A 17,185-nucleotide genomic window follows, 5' to 3' on the forward strand; every position below is an offset into this window, starting at 1 on the left:
GCCATAATTTCTTCTCTTAAGGAAGATTTACAGTCACTGTCTCATTCAACCCGTGTCACATTCAACCCAGTCTCCCCTATAAAATATGTAAATATCTGTAAATATACTGATCCCCATTTAATAATTTTATGGGGGGAAAATTCTGGTCAAGCAGATGACAAAAAAATATTCTGAATCCAGATTTTCTTCATACCTGATACTGTAAGATATTGAAAAAATAATCTGATTGATAACGTTGAAAAACTAAACAAATTGTGCTCCCCCTTTTTTTATTTTTAAATTTAAATGAAATCGAAAATGAAGCAACTGCAAAATATATTCAGGGTATGGTGAATTATTAAAGTTGTTCAGAGAAGAAGCCTGATATGACAATATTATTTATTGCTATTCAAATAAAAAATATCGATTTTTGTTCAGGTATTTTTTTGCATTTGTTGCGCACCTGTCATGCGTCATTTTCACACTTCCTGTTTACCGTTAGCCGGCAGGATATTTCATGTTCAGAAAAATGGGTTGTATATGTTCAAAGCTTTTCTTATGGCGAAGACCAAGACACGAAGAGTTACAAGAGGAACAGCCGAAGCAGTTTTCATGGCAAGTGAAAATTGTCAAATGTCAGCACCGTGTACATAACCCACTTACACTGATACTTTTGAGTCTTTTAATTTTATGACAGGTGAAAATACCTGAACTCAGAAGAATCACCAAATCCATGCATCAACATCGTTCTATCAGACCACCAATCAGAATATACTTCCTCAAATTAAGCTTAACCCGTAAACAATTAAAACTGAAACTCAATACCACCGCACATTTTCAACAAGTCTTAGAAATGTGTCACTGTCAAAAGAGACATGCATTGACCCAATAAACGTATTTACACTTTTGGTATTTAGCTGAATCTTGCCTCCGAATGACCTTAGATCTACTCCGAATCACCTTTTGACGTCAAGCAACAATCACTTTTAAATTGTGACGTCAAATATTTTGAATTATGATGTCAAAGTTTACGGGAACCTGTGTGATTTTACGTAATGGCGGACAAATTTGCATACAAGTATAAAAAAGTCTATCAAAGAGGGTAGGAATGCCCTTTACAATCAGGCCACAGGCACTTGTCTCAGAAAAAAAATTTCCTATAGACATACCTTAATAAAACACAAGGTACTTTACATTGAAAAATGTCAGACGGTCACGAAAATCCATCATATACCAATTTCTCTGTTGTCAACCCCACTAAAACGTGTTATGTCGTAAATCTAAATAATTTATCTACACAATGTTGTATATTATAACTCGCCTACGTTTGTTGTCGGAATCATCTGTAGTAATCCTACCCAAGCATATCAACAGTGATTTTGCTAACGCTCTTCACTTTCGTTATTTATGAAACGATTTTCTCATTGACGAATGAATTTCAAATCAATTTTGTCACTTAAATTTTGAAAGTGTAAAAATATTTCACAGTGATTATAATTGTTCCAAAAAGGATTTTATTCATTTCCAACTTAATAGAAATGATTTCCAAATATCGATTAAGATGTTTTATAAGGATAATTAGTATGGAGTGAGATAATCATTGCAAGTTAATTTCTGCCGTGATTCCTTGTTTAAAAAAAAAATGGAATCTAACTTTTGTTGATCAGGAATGTCCTCTGGAACAAACTGAAAAGAAATTGTGAACTAAATTTTTGGATCCCATGTCAGAATCTTTCATAATTCAGGGGTGTGGAAATGCTTTGCCCGACTTGTACATTTGAACAACCGGACAAGTACCGTATAAATCGTTAAATAAGCCGCAGGTTTTTTTCTCTGTCTTTGTCCCTGCGTGTTATACTCCGGTGCGTGTTATGTAAGTATTATTTTCTGTTTTCAGGACGACGGTGAAAGAAAAAAATATCTGGATTTGTTTTCTGGAGACAGTCAGATTGTCAAGTGCTTGCAGTGACTTGATAAATTGTTAATGTTGCATATTTTGTTATGAATAAATAAATATATTAACTAAATCGTTTGTTTTTATTTCATTCAATCATTGTTGGTTTACAGGAAGTCGATAACCATGTGTTTAGTGTTCATTTCGTAAACAAAGAAAGATAACTGTGTCCATACAGGATATTAATTGTGTATTTATCATAAATATGTAGTTGTTAGTTGATTTAATGTGTTTTAATATAAAATTTTCTAATGAAATAATAAAGAAAGTGATTGTGTGTCTTGCCAATATTACAAGTTTCTTTAAATTACGATGGTGATGCATGTGCTTAAATCGACACTTTAAAGTGCTTCATAAACAAAGAGAGATAATCGTGTTTGAGAAGAGGTACCAAACAGGATAAAATACTGAAGAGTAACTGTTTGTCGTTTTATTGTGTTTCAAAACGAAATATCTTTACGAAATATTATTGGATGTTTAACTAAAAAAAAAGAATACTAATTTTTATAATTTAATCTGTTAAAACATTTATTTATTGCCGTCTTCTTTTAATCCCCCTTGTCATTGCTCATAACACTTTCATTTACAATGACTTGCAAAAAGTAAATTGTTTTGTTTGTTGTATTCATCCAAATTAAAATTGAAAAATGTTTGTTATGTTCAGAACTTCAACTTTTATTTTATAGACAACAATAAAATTCTTAAGATTGATTTAATTAAAAAAAAATCTTGACTTTTGGGTGAACAGTTTTCACACGTGGGTACAGGTAAGTAGGTCATAATCAAGGTAAACAATGGCAGTTTTATGGCTTGGGTGACCTTTCATGCATACATTTTTAAGATTAATTTAAATCCTTAATGCCAATTCAAACAATAAACAAGCAATCAATACCATACTAATTTTAATCAAAACAACAAGGTTCAACAAGGTTCAATGGACACCCAAGCTGTCAACACATGGCCATTGTTGACAAAAAACATCAAACGAAACTGGCATAATTAAAACAATGAGAAAAGTATAATTATTTTATTACGATTTTTTATTTTAATATGACACAAATAAATATATTCAAAAATACTCTCAACTTTCTCACCAATCTGAAAATAGAAATGAAACAAATTACGGTGTGAGTTACAAAAGGAGAAAATATTCATGACACTATCAGGTCAGTAGAATAAATATACGTTCTCTTCAGTGTGCGCTTAATATTCAGGTGCGTTTTATGTAAGGACAAAAACAATCTTCCCCCCAAAAAACGGCCGTGCGGCTTATAAAACGATGCGCTTTAAATTCGAAAATATACGGTAATTATTTTTGTCTTGGTTGCCCATGGACAAGTAAAAAAATTATACAAGACAAAGTTCAAATCCAACAAAAACATAAAATTAATTTCAAAACGTATAAAGATGTTTAATTTATGTAAAAGAAACAAATGTTCAGCAAGTAAAACATCAATGTTCATGACGATAAATATTACATGATACCGGAAATAGATCGATTACCAAAATAAATAAAAATAAGTATGCGAACCCTAGTCGTGTAACATTGCATTGGCTTTGTCCATTGACCCGGGATCGTCGATTAGGGTTTATCCATCATTTACCGGAAGTGTCATTTCTTTAAATTTTGTATCGAGATTCAGATTGATAAATACTTAATACAAAGGTTGGCAAGCAAGACAAAAAGAGTCATGAGTCGAGTAGAAAACCTTAAATGCAAATGGAGGACACAGAGTATTTTAAAAAAAAACGGAAGAGAGAATTTCAGACATCGTGGATATCAGATTGCCCCTGGCTTATCTATGGAAATTCGGAAAATAAATTAAGTTTTTGTCTTATTTATAGATGAAAGGTCAAAATTATTTGTTGTCAAGGTGGAAAAAAGAGGGGACGTTTTAATTGCCAATCAAGACAATAATAAATATTATTAATCAAGAAAAAAACAAGTGTGTCAGTTGAGAGAAACACCACAAAATCAATAGTTTATCTATTATATAGTTTACATTTCTTCAATCACTGTCCTCCAATTTAGTATATGTACCTACTGACTACAATTTTTATTCAAAAACTGCTGCAAAATTGTCCTTTACATGTCATTTCATTGGTTGGTTTGCTGTTAGGTTTCTGTCCCATTGATGTGAACCCATTTCCTACTTTCCTAATTTTTTACACATATAAATAAATAGATTTCATTTGTTTGTGATGCACAACAGTGCTAAGTAAGAATCATATATTAGCTAACAAGAAATACTTCAATATTTATTGGGATCATCAGGGCAAGTAAATTTTTTTCCGTACAAGTAAAATTTTAGGTTTCACTTGCCCGGGGACAAGTGCTCACAACAAATATTTCCACACCCCTGAATAATAAGAACCAATACAGTCAAATCATATAATAACTGCCAATCATGGCTTGGCCGAGAAAAAAAAGATCGATGTTTCCGGTAACCCGACCGACCCTGTTTTTTTAGCCCCGACGCTAACTTTTTTATTGGATCTTCAAAAAAAAAAAAAAAAAAAATTGTATCAACCGACCCCGTTTTTGACACAGGCTTCTGATAGATGACATAATATTTTTTCTATCTTGCTTCTACTTGCATAGAAAGCCAGTAAAACATTTTATTAATGTCAAAAGGTATTCCAAATCTATAGGTTAAAATCCAAGAAATTTGCACAGCAGGTGCTTCAAAAACATTGCACACTTCCGGTTTTTGAAACTAATTACGGATCCGGACTTGGAAAAACCATGATAATTTTCCGGATTTCATTTACGATGTCAAAAAAAAAAAAAAAAAAAAAAAAGAATTCCGACCTACCGACCCTATTTTTCAAAATGATGTTACCGGAAACACATATCTTTTTTTTTAGGCCCTATTAAAGTCCTTTAAAATCTGACAAAGTCAAAGATGAACCTAGTAATATACATCCTTGGTCCCTTTCTATTACACAAAAAGGTTGATTTTTATAGCGCGCAAAAGTGACTAAAGCCCTCAAAATCTGACAAAGTCAAAGATGAACCTAGTAATATACATCCTTGGTCCCTTTCTATTACACAAAGAGGTTGATTTTTATAGCGCGCAAAAGTGACTAAAGCCCTCAAAATCCTAGCTTAAACCCTGTATCAATCGTAATTATTTTGTCTACCGAGTGCCTGTGACTCAGGCGTCAAACTGTCTTTTTCTGCTTTTGTTAACACAAATTGGTTACAACTTTACAGTAATTTGTCAAAATATTCTAATCATTATTCTTTAAAAAGCATACATTTAATCATCATTCACCTATAATTACTGTTGGCATCGTTTGGCAAAAATGTTTACTGTTATTCCTCATGAAGGTACAAATGTACCCTGTTATTATATACCTTACCCGAGAATCTGTACTGCTTGAATTTTTGACGTCATACATCAATTACCTTTCCATTGTGGTGTCAGATTTTTTTTTATTAAGATATCATATTAATTTTACAGGAACTTCTTTGATGGCCAGTATTAATGGCGGACAAATAGCGTTAAGGTGTATTACAATCCTCACCATTCTTTCTTTTAATGATAGTCCAGAAAAGAAAACTGATATTATGACGAAAAATGTTCAAAAGCAAGAAATATCTCTGATATAAACTTAATACTTTGACTTTGATATAGATAATTGATTTGAGTGGGTATTTTAAAGTCGTTTCAGTGACCAACATGTTTCAAGCATAGTTTTACTTTTCAACTTTTTCATTTACAATGGTCTAGAAAAGAAAACTGTCGTTATGAAGAAATAGACCACTTTCGAGTTCATCCGTCACCGGCAAAAACTCGTCAATTATGCGCGCCTTTATGACGTCATTTACCAGATAGAGGGGATCGCCTGTATCCCTGCACTATTTACGTTCATCAAGCGTCTTAGTGATCGTCGTTGTGCAGGATAAACTAGAAATAATGGTTGTTCTGTAGGTACTTAATGACAATTCCCTAATGACAGCAGTGCTGATTGTCAATTTTGAGAATTTAATTTGGCTGAATAATTCGTACAATATAGAATTATAGTTTTCCAACCACTCGCTCAACATTGAAACGGAAGTGACGACGCCCCTAAACGCACAAATGATGTTCACTAAAACCAGAGTTTTGGACGGAAATGCATCGAACTCAAAGTTGTCTATTTATTCAAAAGGCTTGGAAGATCTGGGAATAAACCCTTGAATGAAAGTAACCCTTCAATGTATTGACTACACCTTAAATGAGGGATCATTTTCTAGTGATAAAAAGTTTTTTTTTGTTGTAAAACCACTTCTTAGTACAAAAAGGCACATATTTTTATTTTGAAGAAACTTTCCCAAAGAACTGTACATCTTTCTGGTATTATATGGTTAAAACATGTCCTAGAATTTTGTTCTTTCCGGGACTTATATCTTCTTTATTTTTAAAAGTAAGTGGCCCCCCTCCTTTTAAATTTGCTTAATTTTCCCCTTTTAAGTATGTTAAGTTAAAAATAAAGTCCTTTTAAAAAGTAAATGTTTAGTGTTTATTAATTACAATGTAGACTCTTAGATAAGTTTGAGAGAATAATCATATACAACAATTGGGCAAACTCATGTTATTTAAGGGGGGGGAAGGAAAATTTTAATTGAAAAATATATATATACTGACATGACTGAGTGCCAATGAAAACGCAACACTTTTGTTTTTCAAAAAAATCTTATAATTTTTATTTTATTTATATTAGAACTTTGTATAGTTGGTTGAAAATGACTTTTAAGACAATTGTCGACAACTTTACGGTTGAGTGATTTTTGGAACAAATGCAAAGTAAGGGTAATTTTGAACGGACATAAACCGAGTTCACCGCTTTTCAACATACGCACCATTTTCACGATTTTGTCATTTAAAGCTTGGCTAATGTCATGAATTTTCCCGCCCTTATTGTTAAGAAACTGCAATAAACAGCTGAGTAAATGCCAAGACTTTCAGGCAACCAGCGAAATGCAGTTTTGGGCATACAATTACGAGAAGACTGAAGTTGTACATGCCTCTACAATACCCAAATTATCCACAATTTCAACCAAAATGGATCATTTAATGATAAGCCACATCCCAGGGTACAAAAAGCAGTAAATGCCCAGCAAGATCGAAACATTTAGTCTTCAACATATCCGATATCAACTCTGATGGCTGTCCAAAGGTCACGAGAGTTCAATGGTGGTCATAGGGAGCAATTTCAGTAAAGTTTCATTTGCGCATAAACTGTTAAAAGAGCACCACAGTCTTTCCTTAGTGACATCTAAACGTCCGTCTGGCGTAAACATCTAATTCTGTAGACCAAAAATCATTCATTATGTACCAAAACCGTCAGTGGTCACTGGTGGTTACATAGACATTTGGCACCCGCCTTTGCCAAAAGTCATGCTTCGCCAGATTTTGGTCCGATTGAGCAAATTTTGCATCAGATTTGACATGGTTTAAACGATGAAAACAACCACCAATATCATAAAGTCAGCTTGAGTTTGCTTTGCGAGACAAGTGGAATAACATTCCTCCAGATCACATTAAACGTCCGGGATGATCAATTCCACGGCGCTGTCGAGATAGTGCTGCACCACGGAGTTGTTACATTTTTTTTTTAGGACTGTGAGTTGATGATTCGACATTGGATTTTTCGTTTATCTATTGCGCTCGAAAGATGACAATGAAACATTTTTGTTTGATATCGATCAATTGTTAAAATTCAAGAACAATTTATTTGGAAAGATTATCATTTCTAATATAAATTTTATTTTTGAAAAACCAAGTGTTGCGTTTTCATTGGCACTCAGTATATGTTACTTGGCGGAAAAAATAATAAAGTGGCGAAAGATATATTGTTTTGACGAAAAAGGTGGCAAAAACAATAATTGACCCAGGGGAAACCCTGCTACCAACGGGGTCTTCAATCCTGCACTGAGAGACAGGCTTTAGCTGGCTCCTATATACAATGATATATACAAGTTCAGCAAAATGAATGCCAAACTAGTGTCTAATTAAACTCAGAAAAATTAAAAATTAAATGAACCGATTACAAAAACATAAAATTGAGAAAGGAAATGGTGAATATGTCAAAGCGACAACCACCCGACCATAGAGCAAACAACAGCCGAAGGCAACCAATGGGTCTTCAATGTAGCGAGAATTCCCGCACCCGTAGGTGTCCTTCAGCTGGCCCCTAAAATATGCATAATAGTACAGTGATAATGGACGTCATACTAAACTCCGAATTATACACAAGAAACTAAAATTTAAAATCATACAAGACTAACAAAGGCCAGAGGCTCCTGACTTGGGACAGGCGCAAAATTGCGGCGGGGTTAAACATGTTTATGAGATCTCAACCCTCCCCCTATACCTCTAGCCAATGTAGAAAAGTAAAACAATAACAATACGCACATTAAAATTCAGTTCAAGAGAAGTCCGAGTCTGATGTCAAAAGATGTAACAAAAGAAAATAAATAAAATGACAATAATACATAAATAACAACAGACTACTAGCAGTTAACTGACATGCCAGCTCCAGACCTCAATTAAACTGATTGAAAGATTATGTCTTCATCATATGAATGCATGGCTAACAAAGATTGTGGGTTTCTGACTTGGGATGGGCACAAAAATACAACTCTTGCATGAATACACATCCATTATCTTGTATAAGAGCATACACTGTGAGCATGGGGAGGCACTCTACAGGCTTTATACAACATGTACAGTGGGGAATAATATTAAGTTTACTTGGTCAAAAATATAAAGACTTCAACTTGACCAAAGTGTCTAAGACAGCTCATGGCTATTAGTCTTAATCTTATTTATGTCTCTTGTTTAGGCACATATTTAAAATTGTATGTCAGAACAAAAAATCTAACCATATGATGAATAGTCACTAAATATGACAAAATATTTTAACAGCAATGAGTTATGCTAAGCACAAAATTTATCTAAGTCATATCTTAATTGATTCATGTATATAGGTTTTCTGAGACATTCATTCATTTTAAGCTCACCTGGTCTGAAAGGCCAAGTGAGCTTTTCTCATCACTTGACATCAGTCAATTTCGGTTACTTTTACAAAATTATTCTACTCTGAAACTACTGGGCTATATTTAGCCAAACTCAGCCCCAATTATTTTTAGGGTAAAGATAGCAGGAAATGCTATCAAAACCTTATGGGACTGACTTGATATCTAAATCTACCAAGATCTAGACTTATCACTACCTTTTTGATACACAAAATATAGTGCATTGATCATAACATTCTATACATCATGTACATCCTATCCATGAACATTTCCAGAAATTTATCTATGTAATATATGCTCAGATATTCAAGGCAAAAAATGATGTTACATTTGTCAAAAAAATTACATTACTTTTACAAGGTGCAGGGATCTAATATCGGCTCTGAAATTGTAAATGATGTCATTGTTAAAGTTACCTCAATTAAAAAATAGGAGTAATCTTCCTTTGTTTAGAATTGCTGTTAAATAAGGGGGGTCGGAGGGGTCATGATCACGAAATTGCGGGCTTAAAAACATGAAATCCTGAGGTCCGAATTTAAAAAAAATAAATCCTGAAATCCCACATTTGAAAAAAGAAATCTCGGATCCCGTAAGGGTCAATCCTGAAATCCTGAGCTTAAAAACACTGATCCCAACGTCCTCAAAAAGGTCCTGCCCCCCCTCTTAAATCAACTACATGTACAACCAATGCTATATTTAATTTAACATCCCACTAATAAACTGAAGCAATCTTTACCATTCAGTGCTTCCTACAAGCACTTTGATTGAAATGTGATTTTTAACCTTGAAAACTTTTAATGATTATAAACAGGTATAAAGGGTGCAATTAAAATTGAAACAAAAGATTAGATTTTGATTCACAGAGATTACTTAAAAAATAATATTATTGAATGATGCATTGTTTCATGCATCAATTGTAAATAAAAATATCAGGTGAGTGACACAGGCACTTTATTATCAAGTTTTACTTAAGGTTGGGGATTGATATAGGATTTACACAAAATATTAAATATTAATTTTGTTTATAGTTAACTCAACCGCCAGTTAAATCTGAACTGCCAGTAGAATAAGAACCGCCGGTTAACTCAACCGCCAGTTAAATCTGAACTGCCAGTAGAATAAGAACCGCAGGTTAACTTAACCGCCAGTTAAATCTGAACTGCCAGTAGAATCAGAACAGCCGGTTAACTCAACCGCCACTTAAATCTGAACTGCCAGTAGAATCAGAACCGCCGGTTAACTCAACCGCCAGTTTAATCTGAACTGCCAGTAGAATCAGAACAGCCGGTTAACTCAACCGGCAGTTGAATCTGAACTGCCAGTTAACTCCACCGGCAGTTAAATCTGAACCACCGGTTAACTCTGAACCTCTGGTTACTATCTATATAAATAGGGTGCAAACATTAATCCACCATTCTGCCTCTGATGAAGGTCCTTTTTGGACTAAAACCAGTCAGGCTATGAAACATCACCAGGCGCTGTTAATTATGTGTATTGGTACATGTATATATATATACTATATTTTTATGCTTTCACAATTTTCTCACCGATACACATAGTAAATATGGCTTCTACTAACGAAAGCTCCATTTTGATTCAATGTGTTTAGAGACCACTTATGTCAGTACACCTTTCCTTTATTGCCCTATTAAATATTACCTGTTAAATACATGTAGTTAAAAATCCTGTATTACATGTATAACCTGTTTATTTTGAATGTTTAAAAATCATTATTGATATATTTTAAATACACTAATTTTATCATATTATCATGACTTTATCATGTTTATATTTCAAAGTGAGAAATGAAATACCTATCATTTGTTATTCACAATGATGTACAGTAATTTATTAAGATTGAGTAATTGCCCTTTGTCTGATTCTTTCCCTCTACATGTACAATGTACATGTATCTTTTTCAGAGGATTTACTTAAATGAGTGATTTTTAAGCGTTCCAAACTGAATAAAAAACTGTAACACATCATTATTTGAACATTCTACATGTTTTACTTTATTTTTTTTTAAGGTGAACTTGACTTAATCCTTCATCATCCATTTTTATGAAGAGATGCAATGAGATATGATTTTTTTTATAATGTTCAAATAGTTGTCTTTTTTCTTGATTATATATTTTTTTCAATTTCAAGAGACTTTAATATGGATTAATATTAAGATTGAAATTACTTGCACCTACATGACCTACACCTACCCAAATAATAGCTGTTATCTGACATTAGCAGTTTTCATTTAAAGATGCATAACATTTAATATGTTTGTATACTTTATTTGCTTCATTTCTTCTACATGGTTTATTCAGACTACAAGAAACTTATTAGACTCTTAGATCTTAAAATATGCAGATGTGATATTAGTTAGGCTAAATGGACAGTTATAGTTACATGTATGATCAAAAGTTTTGTTTAGAACTATAAATCCGCTGAATCAGGAGATAACTGTATAACATTTTTAGCTTGGCAGGGTTGGCAAAGTATTACTCGCCAGGGAAAACCCATGTGGGGAAACTTACAGAAGTCAAAAAATGCATTTATAATAAAAATGTGTTTTCATTTTCAGACTTATTTAAGTCAGAAAATGTCAGAATTGTTTAAGTCTATATATGTTTATGAAAAGACTTAATTTTTTTTGCTGGCCAAAGTGTACCACCTATGACATCATAAACCTGAGAGTTCACAATGATATGATCTATCTATATTTAATTATATCTAATTGAACATTTTTACCTAACATAAGATTATTTTCCTCATTTAGTGTGGCTTTTGATGGTTGCATTGTGGTAAAGTAAATAAACATTATTTCCGTTTTTTTCTCTTGTTTTTTTGGCTCTCATGCATATTTTCTTTAGAAGATAAAGCATTGTCTTTCAATGTTGGCATAATTTCATATAGATGCATGACCTTTATACAAATATGCTTGGGTCTCGAAGTTGACCAATTTTGTTAACTTAAATTTTGTATCAACTTGTAGGAGTCGATATTTGCAACTTTTGAATTTAGGTCAAATATTTCTAATTGACTTATTGAAGTCATAAATTGACTTTAATTAAAGGGAGACAAATCTTTGAATCTACAAATTTAGACCTGACTGAGTCAAGGCAGATTTTAACTTATTGAGCTCTGACTGACAATCAAAATATTTGTAATTTGTTTGATCAGATGTCCAATCAAAATCTTCTTTACAAATGTATTGCATTAGAATATTGTATATGTTGTATAAATAGATTTGAATGGGTAATTTTCTTTGGATTCATATCCATTGATCATGTTGATTTAAAGCAGAAAATATTGGATTTTTATTATGCATTCATTATATAGTTTTCCTGACAATCTTAAATGACAATGCTGATTGATATCAGAGAATTTGTGTAATAAAAATGTTAATAAATGTGTTCTATATCTCAACTTGTACGATTCGCTCGTGTATGTAACAATGTATTAGATTTTAGCGAGAGAAATTTATGTATTACTGAAAAATTATTACACCAGGGTTTTCGATATCACAAACTGGTCAAAACATTTACTAAATTTTATCACCGGTATAAGGAAATAATTCGTAAATATAACTCAACATGCAGACATCTTATACGTTCAGGTATTTCACATCCAAAATTTTATGGAAATATTCTTTATAAAGCACAAAAATGTCAGTATTCTCCTCAGAAACTAACAAAACCTTTAAATAGACTTATTAAAAGGGGATATAGTTACGATACTGTTGTCAGGTCATTAAAGATTGCATATTTTGGCTTTAACATTGATTCACTGATAGGGTCTTTGCATCGGAACTAAACACATTTATTTCTAAAAAAAACAGTTGTTGGCATGACACGGGTTATGTTCTTCTCATATATTTTATGATAGTATGATACTAAACCCCTAACGGGAGGGATTGTACCTGATATTCATATGATGAAGACATAATCTTTCAATCAGTTTAATTGAGGTCTGGAGCTGGCATGTCAGTTAACTGCTAGTAGTCTGTTGTTATTTATGTATTATTGTCATTTTATTTATTTTCTTTTGTTACATCTTTTGACATCAGACTCGGACTTCTCTTGAACTGAATTTTAATGTGCGTATTGTTATTCTTTTACTTTTCTACATTGGCTAGAGGTATAGGGGGAGGGTTGAGATCTCATAAACATGTTTAACCCCGCCGCAATTTTGCGCCTGTCCCAAGTCAGGAGCCTCTGGCCTTTGTTAGTCTTGTATGATTTTAAATTTTAGTTTCTTGTGTATAATTCGGAGTTTAGTATGACGTCCATTATCACTGTACTATTATGCATATTTTAGGGGCCAGCTGAAGGACACCTACGGGTGCGGGAATTCTCGCTACATTGAAGACCCATTGGTTGCCTTCGGCTGTTGTTTGCTCTATGGTCGGGTGGTTGTCGCTTTGACATATTCACCATTTCCTTTCTCAATTTTATCAGTTTATTATTATATGTCACGATAAAAATAAATTATAATCATAAAAGCAGAAATAGAAGTTATTGTGTTTCTTTTAAGTGAAACACCACAAAAAGAGATACTATTTTGAATAGGCAATCAATTTTCTTCTGTAATTTTCTAAATATAGAAGGAAAAAACACTGCAATGAATAATTTATTGACATTGTTGATTATCTTTTGATTATTCGTTACTAAGGTAGGTTGAAAGCAAGATTAAATAGAACAGTTGCAAAGAGACTTTAATGAAACATTAATTTCTAAAGAAATACCTTTTGTAGTTAGTAAATAAATTATGTGTATGAAAACAGAAACCTTTCCATATAAAAACCTGAAAGACATCTATAGGTCAACAATTTTTCAAACTGACTCTTATTAGTCAAGCCTAGAACACATCCGTGAAATCGTGGGCATTTACAGAGTGGTTTAAAGAATGTAAACTGTAACTGTGGAAGGATGAATTTTTTTTTTTAAATATGACGAGAATTTCAAGAAAGGTATCAAAAGGTTTTAGTTGTTCTTTAAATAAAATGAAGTTAACTAAATGAATCAAACTTGCTCACTGAAAATGCAGAAATATAAATCACTCCATAATTTTTTTCTTAAAGTCTTTTTTCTGCAAGTATGGAGATATATCCCAGTGGCGGATCCAGGGGGGGGGGGTCAGGGGGTTGGAACCCCCTTTTTTTTGGACGATCAATGCATTTGAATGGGGACATGTAGTTAGAACCACCCCCTTTGTCCTGGGTTAGGTACCACCCCTTTCTAAAATGGCTGGATCCGCCCCTGTATCCAACCACTCAGGGACTTTCTATACTAGTATATAGACTGTCCCTGAACCACTACAATGATATAAAACAATACAGAGACATAGTTCACATTTACCGTTTCTTTTTCATTGATCTGCTAAAATGCGTCCTTTATCAATGTTTATAGTGACATCACCATATCAAATTCAGATGAAAACAAGAAAATTTGATGTAATTAAAGTTTGACCAGACTTAACATGGGATCAAACTAACCACTTGTCGATTTAAAAATATTAATCAACAGGTCATTCAGGGAAAGTTTAGAAAAATAAATGATAAATATTTTATTGCAAATGAAAAATTGTTTACATAATGTGATTTACTTCGTTATTTTAATAATAGACAGCTCAACATCACTTCTGTATTTAAGTTGTTAACTTATTGGAAAAAAGATGAATTGATGTTCGATACAGTTTAAATCTGTTGTACACAAATTTGATCTAATTAGCAATATTCAAAATTACGAAATCCGTGTGATGTTTACATAGTCTTACACAGTAATGCACTTTGGAGAATACGGAATAATGACGTCAGGAAATTGATTGGTTAATGAAACAATATCCTGAATAATGTATTGCATCAGGGAATAAAAGGAAAACAGGTATTCTTTGTCACGTTTGTTATTTGAAGTTTTGGTTTCAATATTTTTTCTCTAATCTTTCTGAATCCTATGAAAATGAATAGATACTGTTAAAAGGTATGACTATTTGTGAAACTTCACTAGAAAGTTGTATAGATGTCGATATATAGTACATTTGTTTAAAATAAAAAATGATGCAAATATTGCATGTTCAAAGCTAATTGAGGATGTAAGGGAATAGTTAAAACTAATGGAATCCTTATGGTATCTGGTCATAAAAGACCAGGTTATGTCAGAAAGACGCAATACATGAATTGATAAAGGAATATTGTATGTTACCTAATGATTTATTGTAATCCTATTAATTTTATTAGTGTGGGATTCTTAGATAACATATCTTTAGAAGAAAAAAAACACATGGAGATGCATACAGCTAATACAAAATGAAGTTTGAGGAGAGCATTTTGTATTAAACATTGTGAATTATTGTTTATAATAACCATAATAAACATATTGTATTTTAATGTGGAGTAAAGTTCTAATTTCAATTGGAATTACAGTTGTAAATGACTTGCAATTCAAATATTCTTTAGAGAATTGTAATGTTATCTCACAAAATTGACATATTAAATATTTAAATATGTCAGTTGTGTATTAATTCATATTGTATTTAATATGAAGTGTGAAAAACAGAAAACATATATTCAAAGAGCATATTAGGATATGATATCAAATTAATTAATCAAGTGTCAGATACAAAAATTGTTAAAAATACCAAAAAATTGTCATATAATTCAATGGAAGAAAATATGATAACTGGATGTTTTACAGTTTACTGTAGAAAATGGAAATCTTATCATGCCAAAAAGAAAAGGTAAAAAATGATTGCATTAATTTAACATAAATCACACTTAAGTTTTATTCCAGAAGTTTTCTTGTTTCTTTCATTGAACATGTTTTTAACCAATAATTTGGCTCAATAAACTAAAGAAGCAAGAAAATTACCAGTATCAATAAAGAAGATTGCAAAAAAAAAAGGTGAAATTGAATTTAAACACTAACTACTTATGATACTGTAAATGAAAACAGGAACTTAGTTTGGTCTTATACCCAATATCTTTATGTTATTCTTTGTTATCCGTTTTACATGTATGAAAAAATTCCAGATAGTTATATTTGATACCCCACACAAAGAAGGCGTGGAGGGGTTGTAAAGCTAATACATCTGACATTTATATCATTGCATTTTCAAGCCTTCAGATCTTATTTGGTTTTTAATTCAAGTCAAAGATTTAATTAGCAATATTAATGTCTCGGCTGACAAGTCAAAGTTAGGTTAACTGATCGTGTTTTTTTTATTAGATATATGTTAGAGGCAGATATATATGCCTTAGGGAAATGTTTATATCAAAGTTGAAAACGTTCTCCTACCAACACAAATTAATAAAATTTTTATAAATATCTCAAATGTATTGAATTTGTGTTTGATCAATGACTCCTCTTTAAAATTTAGGGCAATATTTTATATTACCCAGTAAAAACCAGTTTTTCCCGGTATTTCTCACTGGGTTGGGCAATACTCATAAAACCCTGGTTTTTGTCAACCCTACTGGAGAAACTTTATAATTTTCATACTTTATACTTGACATGATTATTAACCAACACCAAAGTGTGTGTCATCATGTATGTACATTTTCCTAGCTCAAAGATGAAGGTCAAAAACTTTGGTTTCAGTTGACAACCCCATGTCTTATGGTAAAGATACAAATTTTTGCCACACATTATTCACAATGGGCCCACAGAGATGGCTCCCATAGCAATAATATCTATTTGTTTTCTGTTCACAGAGCTCCTTATATTCATCTGCAGTTTGTGAATGAATGTTATTTTTATAGATATTGCAAAGTTTCATATATGTATATACCAGAATGATAAATAATTTTGAACAGGAATTTGAGTGTTTTACTTTGTACTTTCAGGGATAAGAGAAGGGAAGGATTGAGAAAAGAAGATTATATCATAAAAGATCAGAAAGATGCTACATTAGGCAGAGTTCCTGGTACAGTCAATGGTCAACAGTTTCTTGTTCAAAACTGTGAGGTAAAACTGACATATCTTTTGAAACGCTTAAAAAAGTTATCAAAGGTACCAGCTGGCTAATAATTTAATACGCCCGACACACGTTTTGTTTTCATAAGACTCATCAGTGATGCTCAAATCAATATAGTTAAAAAGCCAAACAAGTATAACCAAAGTTGAAGAGCATTGAAGACCCAGAACACAAAAAATTAATGTATTAAACCTCACTAATTATAATCAGAGACTGTAGCCTTTGATATTTTTGTATGCTTAATGAGACAGTCTGTTGTT

General features: G+C 32.2%; 1 protein-coding gene across 2 annotated transcripts in view; it reads left to right on the plus strand.

Moving 5' to 3' along the window:
• The first annotated feature begins 451 nt into the window (after positions 1-451).
• The window catches only part of LOC139480991 (protein XRP2-like), a 63,542-nt gene continuing 46,808 nt past the window's right edge, over positions 452-17,185 (plus strand). The window contains exons 1-2 of one of the 2 annotated variants that reach the window (XM_071263994.1): positions 452-594; positions 16,795-16,915. In XM_071263994.1, the coding sequence (XP_071120095.1) occupies positions 497-594; positions 16,795-16,915 (219 nt within the window). In that variant the 5' untranslated portion in view covers positions 452-496. Of the gene's footprint in view, positions 595-15,560; positions 15,690-16,794; positions 16,916-17,185 lie in introns of those variants that run through there. The other variant, XM_071263995.1, reaches the window with a different exon arrangement.

Source organism: Mytilus edulis, chromosome 7 (assembly GCF_963676685.1).
Source record: "Mytilus edulis chromosome 7, xbMytEdul2.2, whole genome shotgun sequence".
NCBI lineage: Eukaryota > Metazoa > Mollusca > Bivalvia > Mytilida > Mytilidae > Mytilus > Mytilus edulis.